Here is a 19,370-nt window from a genome sequence, read left to right on the forward strand (position 1 = left end):
TAACGTTAACCCTGATTATGTTGATGATGGGAAACTGAATGTGTTACCTGCTAATGCCTTGATGAGTAATGATGCAACTAACAACCATTCTTTCCCCAGGTACGATGCTGATGCTGATGTGAATGTACCAAAGCAAACTGATAACCATTCTTCTCCTAGGAAGGATGATGATGATGTTGATGTATCTGTGCCGACTGAACCCGTTAACCCTTTCTTTGAAGCGGTAGATGTGTCCACAGGTACCGAAGTGCTCAGCCCCGTCACTCTGCGGAGTGAGACGGCTGAGGAACCCCTGGCAGGAGTAAGCAACGGTGCTCAAGGAAATGGGGAGGTGCATGGGGACCATGAGGAAGGTAATGCCATGCAGCTGACCAGTGCCACCGAGGAAGGTAACTGGCCCATAAGTAGCACTGCTCCTGAAGTGTTGGGGGTGGATGGGGAGGTAGAGCCCAGGGCAGCACCAGCTGGTGGGTCTGAAGAAATCCCCAGGGAGACAGCATACATAGCAGCTGTCACACGCAGTCAGAGTGCCCAGATCGCAGGTAACGCACTGTCTTCTGGACCCTCTGCTGCTACAGGAGAGACTGAACCAGAGGTGAACCCAGAGCCGGTTCCAGAGGGTCCCAGTAAAGGAGGTACCCTGACGTCACTTCTGGCAGCCTCCAGCATGGAGTTCCAGGCTGCTCTGCACTCAGATGCCAGCCTGGAGAAATTGAGAGGTCTCGCCGAGACGCCCACCTCCAAGTCTGATAAGGAGAGGGTGTTCTGGGAACGAGGAAGGTTGTACCGGGAGACAGTACCCGGAGATCCTAAAAAGGAGTGGTTGAGGGAAAGACAGCTGGTCGTCCCCTATCAGTTCAGAACTGAGTTGTTGCGGATTGCCCATGAGATTCCACTCGCTGGACACCTGGGGATCAGCAAAACAAAGGCACGGCTGTCTCAACACTTCTATTGGCCCAAGATGGGGACAGATGTAACACACTACTGCCGCTCCTGTGCCACCTGTCAAAAAGTGGGTAAGGCGGGGCCTGCTCTTAAGGCTCCCCTTATTCCTTTGCCGGTGATAGAGGAGCCTTTCCAGAGAATCGCGGTGGACATTGTAGGACCGCTGTCCGTCCCCAGCAGCTCCGGAAAGCGATACATTCTCACCGTGGTAGACTACGCTACCCGGTACCCAGAGGCAGTAGCTCTGTCTTCAACCAGGGCAGATAAGGTGGCTGACGCACTGGTGACCATCTTTTCGAGAGTAGGATTTCCCAGGGAGATGCTTACCGATCAAGGGCCCCAATTCATGTCTCGCCTAATGGAGGCTCTCTGTGAGAAAATGCAGGTGACGCAGCTGGTATCGAGTCCGTATCACCCACAGACTAACGGTTTGTGTGAACGTTTCAACGGTACCCTCAAACAGATGCTCCGCATACTGGTTGAGACCCAAGGGCGCGACTGGGAGCGGTACCTCCCACACCTGCTGTTCGCTTACAGAGAAGTTCCGCAGGCTTCGACCGGGTTCTCCCCCTTCGAGCTCCTGTATGGCAGGCGAGTCCGGGGACCCCTTGGGTTGATAAGAGAATCCTGGGAAGATGAGCCAAACCCCACAGAAGTGTCCATCGTGGATTATGTCATGCGCTTCCGTGACAAGATGCAGACCTTGACGCAGTTGGTGCATGACAACATGACGCAGGCTCAGGCTGACCAGAAGCGCTGGTACGACCAGAACGCCCGGGAGCGGACCTACCAGGTGGGTCAAAAGGTGTGGGTGTTGGTCCCGGTACCAACGGATAAGCTTCAGGCAGCCTGGGAAGGCCCGTACGTCGTCCACCAACAGCTCAACCCGGTCACCTACGTGGTCACGCTTGACCATGCTCGGGGTAGGCGCAAGGCCTTTCACGTCAACATGCTGAAGGCGCACTACGAACGTGAAGCTTGCATCCTACCGGTCTGCAATCTGCCAGAGGATGGGGAGGAAGATTCCCTCCTGGACATGCTGGCCCAGGCCAAGGCCAATGGGTCCATTGAGGACATGGAGATAAGTGGTTCGCTCACCGTGTCCCAGCGGTTGCAGTTGATGGCCACCCTGGAACTCTTCCGGCCCGTGTTCACCAACCGTCCTGGGAGGACGGAGTTAGCGGTTCATGAGGTGGACACCGGGAATCATGCCCCATTACGGCGAACACCTTATCGGATCTCTGAAACGGTGCAACAAGTCATGCGCCAAGAGGTCGATGAGATGTTAAGGCTGGGAGTGATTCGACGGTCAAAAGGTGCGTGGGCTTCACCTGTAGTCCTCGTGCCTAAAAAGGATCGAACCACCCGGTTCTGCGTGGACTACAGGGGGCTCAACGCCATCACAACCTCTGATGCCCACCCGATGCCGCGCATCGAGGATCTGCTCGAGCGGTTGACAAACGCCAACTACATATCCATCATGGATTTGAGTCGGGGATACTGGCAGATTCCCCTGAGCCCTGAGGCGCAGGAGAAATCCGCCTTTATCACCCCCTTTGGACTGTACGAGTCCACGGTCATGCCCTTCGGCATGAAGAATGCCCCTGCCACTTTCCAGCGGATGGTCAACCACCTGCTTCGGGGACTGGAGGAGTACGCAGTGGCGTACTTAGACGATATTGCCGTCTTCAGTTCCACCTGGGAGGAACACCTTCAGCACCTCCAGGAGGTGCTCAAGCGTCTTCACCAGGCAGGCCTGACCATCAAGCCGGGGAAGTGCCAGATAGGCATGCGCGAGGTCCACTACCTGGGGCACCGGGTAGGCGGGGGTTCCATGAGTCCGGAGCCAGAAAAAGTGGACGCAATCGTGTCCTGGCCCACCCCCAGGACCAAGAAACAGGTGAAGTCCTTCTTGGGCACTGCAGGGTACTATAGGCGGTTCGTACAGGACTATAGCGCCCTTGCCAAACCCTTGACTGACCTCACCAAGCAGAGGCTACCCCAAACAGTCAACTGGACAGATGACTGTGAGGCGGCTTTCCAAGCTTTGAAAGCAGCCCTGTGCAACTCTCCAGTGTTGAGAGCAGTCGACAGCAGTCGCCCGTTTCTGGTACAGACCGACACCAGCGAGTTTGGCCTCGGTGCTGTGCTTAGCCAGGTCGACTCGGGGGACCAAGAGCACCCCGTGTTGTACCTGAGCCGGAAACTTTTGCCGAGGGAAGTGGCATACTCGACCATCGAGAAGGAGTGTCTGGCCATGGTGTGGGCACTGCAGCGTTTGCAGCCCTACCTGTATGGGCGCGCCTTCACGGTGGTAACCGACCACAACCCACTGAGCTGGTTGCACACCGTGTCGGGAACCAATGGAAGATTGCTCCGCTGGAGCCTTGCCCTTCAACAGTACGATTTTACTGTAAAACACAGGAAGGGCAGTGAAAACGGCAATGCCGATGGGTTGTCCCGCCGGGGCGAACCCGCTGAGGTGCGCATGGCCGATTACCGAGAGGTAATGCCTCCTTAGCGCCCTCTTAAGGGGGGAGGTGTGATGTACCATGTCTGCAAGATATGTTTTCTGTTGCAATGTGCTAACAAATCCTCCATCCTAGGACATTGTAAACTCTCAGTAGTAGGAATTCCTTCCCCCCAGGTTTTATCAACCCTGCCACTTCCTCTGGAAGAGCAGGAATGTTAATTAGCTAGACCATCTTCCTCACACCATTTGCCTTCTCTCCTCTTCAGAGCGGGAAAAACTTCTTTGTTTGAAACGAATAAAACTATGAGAGACTATACCATAAGAACCAAATACCCTAGAGATATGAAAATCATATTTTTGTAACCTGAGCGGTCCCAGCTTCGAGACCGCGTATGTTTCAAAGTTCTACCCTGTCCAGAACATGAGATAGGATTTGCGCCCAAATGGACGGTCATATCGCATAGATGTTTGATGTTTTCTTGATGGGCTCATTACGCTGGGAAACATGATACCACTGATGAGTCCATACCAGCTTCTCCCATAAAGTTATAGCTAATCTAAGTTTTGTAGCCAAAACATAACTTGGATAAGAGAGGTGGGATCAACCCAGAATGCACCTCTCTGTGATGTCACATAGGAAAGTCTATAAGGCATTTCCTGGGCAAACCAGCTCAGAACAGCTCAAGTCGTCGTGCTAGAAGGACCCCAATGAGCGGAGAAGTGCAGCTCCGCCTCCACCCACCTTAGCCGCATGGTCTGCCTAAGGAACAATATGGAACTGTGAGTGTAATCTCTTTGTTTTCTCCACTTTTATTTTATACCTGTACTGTACATATTTTATGTCTCAATTTTATAGCAACTTTTATCTGTAATCACTGTCCTCTTTCGGAAAATAAATGAAATTATTTAGATCTGTCTCCATGCTCTAAGAATCGAACTATACGCCTTTGATAGATAATCGCTACTAATTCAAGGGGTTTGCCACGGACCCTCTTAATTTAACACTGTGAATTAAGTAACCGTGACTGGTGGCAGCGTGTTGTGTACGGCTATTACGGCTTGCTGGCAGTCTAGAAGGGTCTTATATTGCTGAGTAAGGGGCTTCAGCCACAGCATTGATAATTCCCTTACTGCAGAAGCCTAATTGCCGGTTCACAACAGGCAGCCCGTCCGGCGACTAATTATCCTAGGTGCAGTTCCCTGACTGACCTGAGGGTAAGGGGGGCGCCGGAGAGCTGCGAGTTCCAAAGTGGAACTGAGAAAGTGGGATATACATAAATCCCCGCAGTACTTGGAAGATTGATAGCAGTGGTGGGGCATCCAAATTAAACTCCCCCTGCGGCAAATTGTAGAGCGAGATTAGCTTGCTGGATATTTTTGGTCACATGGTGCCAGTGTTGGGATAACTAAGATAAGCCCCACTGCGCCTGTGATAGCCGTGTGCCGGCATTGTGTCACGCCCCTCCGTCCGCTGATACACCCGTGTCAGTGGTGGGACTGTGACATAGTGGTGACACAGGGTCCGCTGTCCGTCGCGTTTTGGTGGCAGCGGGACTCCCGTTAGTGTCGCCCGTAAGTGGACGAACGGCGGTGGGCTGTTCGTCACAGTAGTTACACCCCCTCTATAATATATACAGGACGTAGTTACACCCCCTCTATAATATATACAGGATGTAGTTACACCCCCTCTATAATATATACAGGACGTAGTTACACCCCCTCTATAATATATACAGGACGTAGTTACACCCCCTCTATAATATATACAGGATGTAGTTGCATCCCCCTCTATAATATATACAGGATGTAGTTACACCCCCTCTATAATATATACAGGACGTAGTTACACCCCCTCTATAATATATACAGGACGTAGTTACATCCCCTCTATAATAAATACAGGACGCAGTTACACCCCCTCTATAATATATACAGGACGTAGTTAGACCCCCTCTATAATATATACAGGATGTAGTTACACCCCCTCTATAATATATACAGGATGTAGTTACACCCCCTCTATAATATATACAGGACGCAGTTACACCCCCTCTATAATATATACAGGACGTAGTTACACCCCCTCTATAATATATACAGGATGTAGTTACACCCCCTCTATAATATATACAGGATGTAGTTACACCCCCTCTATAATATATACAGGACGCAGTTACACCCCCTCTATAATATATACAGGACGCAGTTACACCCCCTCTATAATATATACAGGACGTAGTTACACCCCCTCTATAATATATACAGGACGTAGTTACACCCCCTCTATAATATATACAGGACGTAGTTACACCCCCTCTATAATATATACAGGACGTAGTTACACCCCCTCTATAATATATACAGGATGTAGTTACACCCCCTCTATAATATATACAGGACGTAGTTACACCCCCTCTATAATATATACAGGACGTAGTTACACCCCCTCTATAATATATACAGGATGTAGTTACACCCCCTCTATAATATATACAGGACGTAGTTACATCCCCTCTATAATATATACAGGACGTAGTTACACCCCCTCTATAATATATACAGGACGTAGTTACACCCCCTCTATAATATATACAGGACGTAGTTACACCCCCTCTATAATATATACAGGACGTAGTTACACCCCCTCTATAATATATACAGGACGTAGTTACACCCCCTCTATAATATATACAGGATGTAGTTACACCCCCTCTATAATATATACAGGACGTAGTTACACCCCCTCTATAATATATACAGGACGTAGTTACACCCCCTCTATAATATATACAGGATGTAGTTGCATCCCCCTCTATAATATATACAGGATGTAGTTACACCCCCTCTATAATATATACAGGACGTAGTTACACCCCCTCTATAATATATACAGGACGTAGTTACACCCCCTCTATAATATATACAGGACGTAGTTACACCCCCTCTATAATATATACAGGACGTAGTTACATCCCCTCTATAATATATACAGGACGTAGTTACATCCCCTCTATAATATATACAGGACGTAGTTACATCCCCTCTATAATAAATACAGGACGCAGTTACACCCCCTCTATAATATATACAGGATGTAGTTGCATCCCCCTCTATAATATATACAGGATGTAGTTACACCCCCTCTATAATATATACAGGACGTAGTTAGACCCCCTCTATAATATATACAGGATGTAGTTACACCCCCTCTATAATATATACAGGATGTAGTTACACCCCCTCTATAATATATACAGGACGTAGTTACATCCCCTCTGTAATATATACAGGATGTAGTTACATCCCCTCTATAATATATACAGGACGTAGTTACATCCCCTCTATAATATATACAGGACGTAGTTACATCCCCTCTATAATATATACAGGACGTAGTTACACCCCCTCTATAATATATACAGGACGTAGTTACATCCCCTCTATAATATATACAGGACGTAGTTACATCCCCTCTATAATATATACAGGATGTAGTTACACCCACTCTATAATATATACAGGACGTAGTTACACCCCCTCTATAATATATACAGGATGTAGTTACATCCCCTCTATAATAAATACAGGACGCAGTTACACCCCCTCTGTAATATATACAGGATGTAGTTACATCCCCTCTATAATATATACAGGACGTAGTTACATCCCCTCTATAATATATACAGGATGTAGTTACACCCCCTCTATAATATATACAGGACGCAGTTACACCCCCTCTATAATATATACAGGACGCAGTTACACCCCCTCTATAATACATACAGGACGTAGTTACACCCCCTCTATAATATATACAGGACGCAGTTAGACCCCCTCTATAATATATACAGGACGCAGTTAGACCCCCTCTATAATATATACAGGATGTAGTTACACCCCCTCTATAATATATACAGGACGTAGTTACATCCCCTCTATAATATATACAGGATGTAGTTACATCCCCTCTATAATAAATACAGGACGCAGTTACACCCCCTCTATAATATATACAGGACGTAGGTAGACCCCCTCTATAATATATACAGGATGTAGTTACACCCCTTCTATAATATATACAGGACGTAGTTACATCCCCTCTATAATATATACAGGATGTAGTTACATCCCCTCTATAATATATACAGGACGTAGTTACACCCCCTCTATAATATATACAGGACGTAGTTAGACCCTCTCTATAATATATACAGGACGTAGTTAGACCCCCTCTATAATATATACAGGATGTAGTTACACCCCCTCTATAATATATACAGGACGTAGTTACATCCCCTCTGTAATATATACAGGATGTAGTTACACCCCCTCTATAATATATACAGGACGTAGTTAGACCCTCTCTATAATATATACAGGATGTAGTTACACCCCCTCTATAATATATACAGGACGTAGTTAGACCCTCTCTATAATATATACAGGATGTAGTTACACCCCCTCTATAATATATACAGGACGTAGTTACACCCCCTCTATAATATATACAGGACGTAGTTACATCCCCTCTGTAATATATACAGGATGTAGTTACATCCCCTCTATAATATATACAGGACGTAGTTACACCCCCTCTATAATATATACAGGACGTAGTTAGACCCCCTCTATAATATATACAGGATGTAGTTACACCCCCTCTATAATATATACAGGACGTAGTTACATCCCCTCTATAATATATACAGGATGTAGTTACACCCCCTCTATAATATATACAGGACGTAGTTAGACCCCCTCTATAATATATACAGGACGTAGTTAGACCCCCTCTATAATATATACAGGATGTAGTTACACCCCCTCTATAATATATACAGGACGTAGTTAGACCCCCTCTATAATATATACAGGACGTAGTTAGACCCCCTCTATAATATATACAGGATGTAGTTACACCCCCTCTATAATATATACAGGACGTAGTTACATCCCCTCTGTAATATATACAGGATGTAGTTACACCCCCTCTATAATATATACAGGATGTAGTTACACCCCCTCTATAATATATACAGGACGTAGTTACATCCCCTCTGTAATATATACAGGATGTAGTTACACCCCCTCTATAATATATACAGGACGTAGTTACACCCCCTCTATAATATATACAGGACGTAGTTACATCCCCCTCTATAATATATACAGGATGTAGTTACATCCCCTCTATAATATATACAGGACGTAGTTACACCCCCTCTATAATATATACAGGATGTAGTTACATCCCCTCTATAATATATACAGGACGTAGTTAGACCCTCTCTATAATATATACAGGATGTAGTTACACCCCCTCTATAATATATACAGGACGTAGTTACACCCCCTCTATAATATATACAGGACGTAGTTACACCCCCTCTATAATATATACAGGACGTAGTTAGACCCCCTCTATAATATATACAGGATGTAGTTACACCCCCTCTATAATATATACAGGACGTAATTACATCCCCTCTATAATATATACAGGATGTAGTTACATCCCCTCTATAATACAGGACGCAGTTACACCCCCTCTATAATATATACAGGACGTAGTTAGACCCCCTCTATAATATATACAGGATGTAGTTCCACCCCCTCTATAATATATACAGGATGTAGTTACACCCCCTCTATAATATATACAGGACGTAATTACATCCCCTCTATAATATATACAGGACGTAGTTACACCCCCTCTATAATATATACAGGACGTAGTTACACCCCCTCTATAATATATACAGGATGTAGTTACATCCCCTCTATAATATATACAGGATGTAGTTACATCCCCTCTATAATATATACAGGACGTAGTTACACCCCCTCTTTAATATATACAGGATGTAGTTACACCCCCTCTATAATATATACAGGACGTAGTTACACCCCCTCTATAATATATACAGGACGTAGTTACACCCCCTCTATAATATATACAGGACGTAGTTACATCCCCCTCTATAATATATACAGGATGTAGTTACACCCCCTCTATAATATATACAGGATGTAGTTACACCCCCTCTATAATATATACAGGACGTAGTTACACCCCCTCTATAATATATACAGGATGTAGTTACACCCCCTCTATAATATATACAGGACGTAGTTACACCCCCTCTATAATATATACAGGACGTAGTTACACCCCCTCTATAATATATACAGGATGTAGTTGCATCCCCCTCTATAATATATACAGGATGTAGTTACACCCCCTCTATAATATATACAGGACGTAGTTACACCCCCTCTATAATATATACAGGACGTAGTTACATCCCCTCTATAATAAATACAGGACGTAGTTACACCCCCTCTATAATATATACTGGACGTAGTTACATCCCCTCAATAATATATACAGGACGTAGTTACACCCCCTCTATAATATATACAGGACGTAGTTACACCCCCTCTATAATACATACAGGACGTAGTTACACCCCCTCTATAATATATACAGGACGTAGTTACACCCCCTCTATAATATATACAGGACGTAGTTACATCCCCTCTATAATATATACAGGACGCAGTTACACCCCCATATACAGGATGTAGTTACACCCCCTCTATAATATATACAGGACGCAGTTACACCCCCTCTATAATATATACAGGACGCAGTTACACCCCCTCTATAATACATACAGGACGTAGTTACACCCCCTCTATAATATATACAGGATGTAGTTACATCCCCTCTATAATAAATACAGGACGCAGTTACACCCCCTCTATAATATATACAGGACGTAGTTAGACCCCCTCTATAATATATACAGGATGTAGTTAGACCCCCTCTATAATATATACAGGATGTAGTTACACCCCCTCTATAATATATACAGGACGTAGTTACACCCCCTCTATAATATATACAGGACGTAATTACATCCCCCTCTATAATATATACAGGATGTAGTTACACCCCCTCTATAATATATACAGGATGTAGTTACACCCCCTCTATAATATATACAGGATGTAGTTACACCCCCTCTATAATATATACAGGACGCAGTTACACCCCCTCTATAATATATACAGGACGTAGTTACACCCCCTCTATAATATATACAGGATGTAGTTACATCCCCCTCTATAATATATACAGGACGTAGTTACACCCCCTCTATAATATATACAGGACGCAGTTAGACCCCCTCTATAATAAATACAGGACGTAGTTACACCCCCTCTATAATACATACAGGACGTAGTTACACCCCCTCTATAATACATACAGGACGTAGTTACACCCCCTCTATAATATATACAGGACGTAGTTACACCCCCTCTATAATATATACAGGACGTAGTTACACCCCCTCTATAATACATACAGGACGTAGTTACATCCCCTCTATAATATATACAGGACGTAGTTACACCCCCTCTATAATATATACAGGATGTAGTTACATCCCCCTCTATAATATATACAGGACGCAGTTACACCCCCTCTATAATATATACAGGACGTAGTTACACCCCCTCTATAATATATACAGGACGTAGTTACACCCCCTCTATAATACATACAGGACGTAGTTACACCCCCTCTATAATATATACAGGACGTAGTTACACCCCCTCTATAATATATACAGGACGTAGTTACACCCCCTCTATAATACATACAGGACGTAGTTACACCCCCTCTATAATATATACAGGACGCAGTTAGACCCCCTCTATAATATATACAGGACGTAGTTACACCCCCTCTATAATAAATACAGGACGCAGTTACACCCCCTCTATAATATATACAGGACGCAGTTAGACCCCCTCTATAATAAATACAGAACGCAGTTAGACCCCCTCTATAATATATACAGGATGTAGTTACACCCCCTCTATAATATATACAGGACGTAGTTACACCCCCTCTATAATATATACAGGACGTAGTTACACCCCCTCTATAATATATACAGGACGTAGTTACACCCCCTCTATAATATATACAGGACGTAGTTACACCCCCTCTATAATATATACAGGACGTAGTTACACCCCCTCTATAATATATACAGGACGTAGTTACACCCCCTCTATAATATATACAGGACGCAGTTACACCCCCTCTATAATATATACAGGACGCAGTTACACCCACGTATCCTAGTGTATATTTCTACGGCGACATTGCCCGCCTGCATCTCCACCTCCACCTGCCTTCTGTACAGTATTTGGGGTCTTACTCTCCGTATTCCACCCCTCTGTATATAATAACATGGCTCTTGTATACTGCACTCACTCTATATACATTACACGTCCCACTTTATAGCAGTGAGTTATTATTGCTCCCTTTCATTAGCGGGGGAGGAGGGAGATGCGACTTCAGTTCTCTCTCTGTGAAGATTCCTTCTGGGAGGAGCATCAGTAGGGGGATATCTAATTGGTTGAGAGTAGACCACACACTGTGACATCACACCAGCAGAGCCCACCCTCTCAGTACAGATGTAGCAAGAACATACACAGTCACAGGATACGTATGCTCAGCACTGATTGATCCCTCTGTCTCTTTAAGGTCTTACCAGGGCAACTACGCAATCAGTCCTTACCATGTGAGCTCAGGACTTGTGCTTGCTCCGGCCAGCAGTGCCAACGAGAGCGAGGTGTCCAGTGATGCCATGACAGATGATGCCATGTCAATGACCGACAGCAGCGTGTAAGTGACCCCTCATCTATCTGCTCTTACCGGAAAGATCACCCACCCTGATCATCTGATCACTGTAAACACTGCTCTTACAAGAAAGATCACCCACCCTGGTCATATGCTCACAGTATACACTGCTCTTGCCGGAAAGATCACCCACCCGGATCATATGATCACTGTATACACTGCTCTTACAAGAGAGATTACCCTCCCTGATCATCTGCTCCCACTATACACTGTTCTTTCTGGAGAGCTCACCTACCCGGGTCATATGTCCACTGCATACACTGCTCTTACAGGAGAGATGACTAACACCGGTTGTCAGGCATACCAGCCAGAGGATCCCACAGAAATCCTCAGTGTTTCCAGGTCATCAAAAACCAACAATCCGCTGCCTCCAATCGTCAGGACAATTACACAATTGTCTGAGTGATGGACGAGGTCGCAGCTGCTCCCACTACTAGGCCGGTTATTGGGGAGCTCACAGTCGGTGTATGGTGTATACACCTCGGATTCTAAAGCATGGAATATATGTATATATACTCCAGTACGGTCAGTGCCAGTTCCACTATAACAAAAGAACGTACTCGCTGCCATCACCAGTCATTTATACAGGCCAATTGGATGCAGGTACAGGTAGCTTATGGCTACAGGGCGCGGTTTACAGAACAAGAGGAACAGAGCAATTAAATTTATATATTTAATCCAGAAAGGTAGGCAGTGTTTATACAAAGATGATTCAAAATGAGAACAAACAGTATATATACAATTACATGGCATAAAAAGGAATAACGAAAGAAATGTAGTTAAACTGATGTCATGGAAATGGCGCAGATCTTCGCAGAGAGGAGGGCTCTGATTAGGAAAATGGATGATTATAATTGGATATTTCCTTTTATTAAATAAGTGACCCCCTCTTACCTCCCCTTTAGTGAGCCCCGAGGGGCTGGTCAATGAGATGTGATTCCGGTCCCAAAACTTAAGAGATCCCGCAATTTTGAGGATATCCTCGTCTCTGGAAGTCCCAAGCGAGAGATAGTAATGCCATATTTTCTATCAAGAAATTAGCTTTCCACAGACGGGAAACATGGCCTGTATAACGTCATCCATCTGTCCACAATTGATTTGGCGGTGATTGGCAGGCCTCACAGTAAATGCGTTACGTTCGCCACTTTGTCACACTGTTGAACAAATGTCTCCCATAACTATAGGACCTACGCCTGTCACAAAATAACAATATTCCTAACAGGACACCAGAGCTGGGGCATTTGACAGTAATCGTCCATTGTTTTGAAGAGAGGAAGGATTACCTCTGGAGGTGATAGATTTGTCACTTCTAGTATATACGGATCCCAGATCTACTGTAAATACCTGTTCATGGCAAGGGAGGTCTTAGTTCAGTAGCGACACTACTCTATCCTCCTTCTCCTGGACCTGTCTTCTGCCTTTGACACTGTGGACCATTTTCTCTTGTTACAGATTCTCTCATCTCTTGGCATCACAGATTTGGCCCTATCCTGGATCTCGTCATATCTAACAGACCGGACATTCAGTGTCTCCCTCTCCAACACCAACTCTTCATCTTGCCCCCTGTCTGTCGTTGTTCCCCAAGGCTCAGTTCTAGGACCCCTACTCTTCTCCATCGGCCTGGGACAGCTTATAGAATCCCACGGTTTTCAGTATTATCTCTACACTGATGACACGCAGATCTACCTATCTGGACCTGATATCACCTACTTACTGACCAAAATCCCACAATGTCTGTCTGTTATTTCATCTTTCTTTTCTGCTCGCTTTCTAAAACTGAACATGGACAAAACAGAATTTATCATATTTCCCCCATCTCACTCTACCCCTCCACCAGACCTATCCATCAATGTCAGTGGATGTTCACTTTCCCCAGTCCCGCATGCTCGGTGCCTCGAGGTGATCCTTGACTCTGCCCTTTCTTTCAAGACACATATCTAAGCCCTTACCTCCTCCAACTCAAAAATATTTCCCGGATCTGTACATTCCTTGACCAAGAAACTGCAAAAACGCTCGTGCATGCCCTCATCATCTCCCACCTCGACTATTGCAACCTCCTACTCTCTGGCCTCCCCTCTAGCACCCTAGCACCACTCCAATCTATCCTAAACTGTGCTGCCCGCCTTATCCACCTGTCTCCCTGTTATTCCCCAGCCTCTCCTCTCTGCCAAGCCCTTCACTGGCTTCCTATTGTCCAGAGGCTCCAGTTCAAAACCCTAACTATGACATACAAAGCCATCCACAACCTGTCTCCTCCCTACATCTGTGACATGGTCTCCCGGTACTTGCCTACATGCAACCTTTGATCCTCTCAAGATCTCCTTCTCTACTCCCTTCTTATCTCTTCTTCACGCAACCGCATACGACTTCTCCAGTGCTTCCCCCATACTCTGGAACTCTCTACCCCAACACATCAGACTCTCGCCTACCATAGAAACCTTCAAAAGGAACCTGAAGACCCACCTCTTCCGACATCCTGCAGTGATCCTAAGTCTACTGAACCACCGCACGACCAGCTCTACCCTCTCCTAGTGTATCCTCACTCATCCCCTGTAGACTGTGAGCACTCACGGGCAGGGTCCTCTCTCCTTCTGTACTTTGTGTGAGCCTTGTATTGTTCATATTTATTGTACTATGTATGCCCCTTTTTCAGGGGTAAAGAGCCATGGAATAAATGGCGCTATAATAATGAATAATAATAATAGGGATTGGAATGAAGTGCGCACTCTTCACTTCCAAGTTAAAAGTAACCCAATATGTTCAGTATAATGGGAACATGTCCCTTCTTAAGCAATGGCTTTATAGAGTTTACAATTAGAGCTGACACCTCCCCCTTAGAGGTGACATAGGAGACTCGGCACAACCTCCCTGGATCCCACAAAACCTTCTCATTCTTGGACTCGGAGAAGGTCTTCTCCGGGAGGTCCCTCAACACCTCTAGACTGGCATCTGAGAATGGTTCTCCCCCATCACCATTACCACTGATGGGATTCTTCACGAGGTCCCTCAACGCCTTTAGACTGGCATTTGAGCTTGCTTCTCCCCATCACCCTTAACACTGATGGGCCCTGCCGCAAGGTCCCTCAATGCCTCTAGACTGGCATCTGAGCATGCTTCTCCCCTTCACCCTTACCACTGATGGGCTTCTACGTGAGGTCCCTCAATACCTCTAGACTGGCATCTGAGCATTCTTCTCCTAATCACCCTTACCACTGATGGGCTTCTCCTTGAGATCCCTCAATACCTCTAGATTGGCATATGAGCATTTCTCTCCCTATTACCCTTACCCCTGATGGGATTCTCCGTGAGGTCCCTCAACACGTCTAAACTGGAATCTGAGCATGCTTCCCTATCACCCTTAACACTGATGGGGTTTTCTGTGAGGTCCCTCAACACCTCTAGACTGGCACCTGAGTGTGCTTCTCCCCATCACCACTGATGGGCTTCTCTACGAGGTCCCTCAAAGCCTCTAGACTGACATCTGAGCATGCTTCTCCCCATCACCCTTTCCACTGATGGATTTTTCCCGAGTGTCCCCGTCCTCACCAATACATCCGATTATCCGCTACATTTGGAACTTTCAGACAGAATTTGAAAACCCAGAAAACCCATCATTTAAAGAAAGCTACAGCCTGCAGTGACCGCACTGCCTCCTTAAAACCCCCGGAGCTGTAAACTCACCACAAGAGCAGTATGCTCACCACCGCCGGAGTCATAACCTCACCACCGCCGGAGTCGTAACCTCACTGCCCCTGGAGATGCTACAAATCCCCAACCCACTGTCTCTTTCCCAATTACCCTGTAGACTGTCCTCTCCCCTCCTCATGTGCAGCAGCTGAGGATCAATGTGCTCTAAAAATAAATTATAATCATAACTAACGGTGGGTCCTGTTAGTGGGTCCTCAGCGATATTGTGGCACCCCTGAGGGTTCAGTCGCCACAGAGGTACTGCACCTCCTCCTGAGGTGTGGTGCCCCACTATCCAGGTAAGGTGGAGACACCTGACCACACTCCAACACCTGCATCCCACACAACATAGTAGTGTAGCAAAGCACCCTTTGGTGGCTCCCTGTTTGGAACACGAAGCGTGCTGGGAGGCGGGTGTTTAGTTTGCACTAAAAGAGCGGGAAGAGGATAGGATTTGGTCAGTTAGTCACAGGAGTCTGACGAGGTCAGTCTGTGAAATGAGATCCCCTGAGTGGGATGGATGAAGGAAGTGCTGCAGCCGACCTCAGTGATCTGGGTCCGCTGGCACAAGAAAGGAACATTGATAGAAAGCCTGACTCTCCATAAGAAGGAAAGAATTAGTACGGAACGTGAGGAGAAGAAGAGAACAAGGACCAGGGTTAGAGGAGAACCCTTCCCAAGTTCTAAGCGCAAGGCCGGGGTCCGGTCCCCGAGGTTATTTGGATACTAATGGTCCTGCAGCAGACACCGGAGGAGTAGAAGTAGTGACCACTTTATTCCCACACCAGACTTGGGGGCACAACCAATGGCGGATCTTAATAGGGGCGGATGGGGCGGTCGCCCCGGGCCCAAGGTTTTTTGGGGGCCCAGGGGCAGAGGCGGGCTGGGCCGGGTGTCAGAGAGGCAAATGCCCCCCGGGCCGCTCCCCCAGCACCTGTACAGTGCCGGCCGTGCCCTGTGCTGTGACGCCGCCGGCAGCAGACAGCCGCCCGCGTCACATTCTATGAGGCCGGGAGCTGTGCACGGCCGTCACCTTGACGGCTGCTCAGCTCCGGCTCCCTCCGGCTGTACTTCCGGGTCAGATGTCGGGCGTGCGCGATGACGTCATCGTGCACGCGCCGACATGTCCCGGAGGATGCTGAAAGCAGAGGCGCTGCTGGGAGCGAGCCGGCTGTGAGGTAAGTATGGGGAACTTTATTTATTTTTTTTTATTTATAAAATGAATTAAATGGGGGAGGGGGTGAGTGGGGGCTGTACACAATGAAGGGTGGGGTGACTGGGGCCTGTATATGATGACGGGGGGGTGACTGGGGGCTGTATATGATGAAGGGGGGTGAGTGGGGGCTGTATATGATGAAGGGGGGTGAGTGGGGCTACACAGGATGAAGGGGGGTGACTGGGGTTGTACAGGATGAAGGGGGGTGACTGGGGTTGTACAGGATGAAGGGGGGATGAGTGGGGGCTTCACAGGATGAAGGGGGAATGAGTGGGGGCTTCACATGATGAAGGGCGGTGAGTGGGGCTGCATATGATGAATTGGGGGTAAGGGGGACTGCACATGATGAATTGGGGGTAAGGGGGACTGCACATGATGTGGGGGTAAAATTAACTGCACATGATGATGGGGGAGTGGGGCTGCACATGAAGTTGGGGGGAAGGGGACTGCACATGATGAAATGGAAGGGGGGATAAGGGGCTGCAAATGATGAAGCGGCACTGCAGATGAAGTGAGTGGGTGATAGGGGACTGCAATGGATGAAGTAAGGGGACTTCAAATTAAAGTGGGGACATTAAAGTGGATCCCCTATGGCCAGGATCACGTTGGGCGATTTTGTGCGTATTGGCCGTAGGCCTACAGCTTATGTGCAACGTCTTTTTAGGCCATGTCCACACGTGGTGGAATGGTGGCGGGTTTTCCGTATGGACCCTCAGCAAACCAAGTGCTGCGGTCCGTACGGCTGTCAATTCCCGCACGGGGACCGCAGCGCTCAGGTGGGAAGGGGGGTACAGGGGCCCAGGTTTTATGAACAGCCCCGGGCCCATAGTCCACTTAATCCGCCACTGGGCACAACAGCAACGTGTGTGAGCCGGGACTAGGTAGGAGTCCCCGAAGCAGGCTACAGCTGTCTGCCGTACAAGTAAAATTCTGAGGAACATCTGACAGGAGGAACTTCAGTGTAACTGAGTACTGTGAGTACTTCACTAAAGGCACTAAGAGGGAGACGTTCAGAAAAGGCACATAAGTTGACGGAGTGTTGGAAGGGAGTGCATCATCTTGCCTGGAAGTTGGCTGGGCCTCTGACCCGAAGGACACGGCACCGAGGCGGGCATCTGTACCTGCAACAGACTGTGAGTAAAGCTTTGGAACTACATGGCCCTGGTGTCCTCCACTTATTCCTGCGTCAACACACCCAGCACTGCTACATCCTTGTGCCTAGCCCTGCACCATTCACGTCTCTCCCCTATCTCTTCATCTACACTGCCCTGGGACTACAGCCCTGCCTGTGGAGGGCTACACCATCATTGCTGCACCACACCATCTTTCCCAGAGGATCTGTTTGCAGCGTCGGCTTAACATCTTCCTTGCCGAATACCACAGGTGGCGTCACAAAACATTTATTAATAAACTTTATTCCATCACTCAACATTCCCCCCTTTTTACAATGGACGCCCAGGTCCACGGACCGGGTCACTGCCACTGTGACAACCCCCATTGAAATCCACCGTGCCCGGCTCCGAGTACCCCGCTGCCCTGGGTGCGAGGGCGATCCAATATCACCCCAAGCATGACGTGGCTAGGTTCTCCTGTACCCCGAGATACATTATCAACATTGGAGACACCTGACATCTCAGACCTGGGAGGGTTGTCAGGAATGTATCGGGCTACCAACCGTCCCACATTGGTCTCCAATAACACATTTGTGGGGAGGGTCTCAGACACCCCCACTTCTCTTATCCTCCTCCTCGCCCCCTATCCAGGAGAACCCGGGCCATTGGTAAGAGACTGAGAACACCCCCAAACCCGGTGACAGTTAGGCTCTTCCCAACGATAAGGTTTTCAGGGGGCACCAGTTCAGGGAGGATGAGGATTTGTTCTGCACCAGGGTCCTTGAGCTCCACAGTGAATGTGTTGCCCATGGTAACTGGTTGAACGTTTTCATGGGCATTTCCCACCGCCCCACCCACAAATAGCTGCACTAGGCCCCTGGTCCTCAGGTGTGGGGTTCAGACGAGGCTCTCCAGGCAGATGAGACTGAAGTGATTGGGTCAGTCACAGATGTAGCACCGCCGGGAGTCAGATGCAGGCCAAGTGCTTGAAGATGGGGCAGGACCTCCTGAGGGCCGGCTGGCAGGGGCATTGGTGGTGGTGGTCAGCTTACTGCCTTTCCAGCTGGTGACAGCTGACTTCCGCACCTCAGAGGAATGGTATACGTCATAGGCGTCTGCAATATATGCGGCCTTGGTGGCCTACTTTGGCTCCCGGCCTAGCACAAAGTGTCGCACCTCCACATAGTTAAGATCAAGGAACTGATCTTTCTCCTT

The 19,370-nt window shown here is 47.3% G+C and overlaps 1 protein-coding gene across 1 annotated transcript in view; it reads left to right on the forward strand.

The window, feature by feature from the left end:
* AXIN2 (axin 2) overlaps positions 1 to 19,370 on the forward strand; it is an 80,502-nt gene that overhangs the window by 23,118 nt on the left and 38,014 nt on the right. The window contains exon 3 of the mRNA XM_073579749.1: positions 11,985 to 12,125. Coding sequence (XP_073435850.1) covers positions 11,985 to 12,125 — 141 coding nt within the window. The remainder of the gene's footprint in view (positions 1 to 11,984; positions 12,126 to 19,370) is intronic.

The sequence above is a fragment of the Dendrobates tinctorius genome, unplaced genomic scaffold (assembly GCF_039654945.1).
Source record: "Dendrobates tinctorius isolate UK_male_01 unplaced genomic scaffold, ASM3965494v1 ptg000063l, whole genome shotgun sequence".
Classification (NCBI taxonomy): Eukaryota; Metazoa; Chordata; class Amphibia; order Anura; family Dendrobatidae; genus Dendrobates; species Dendrobates tinctorius.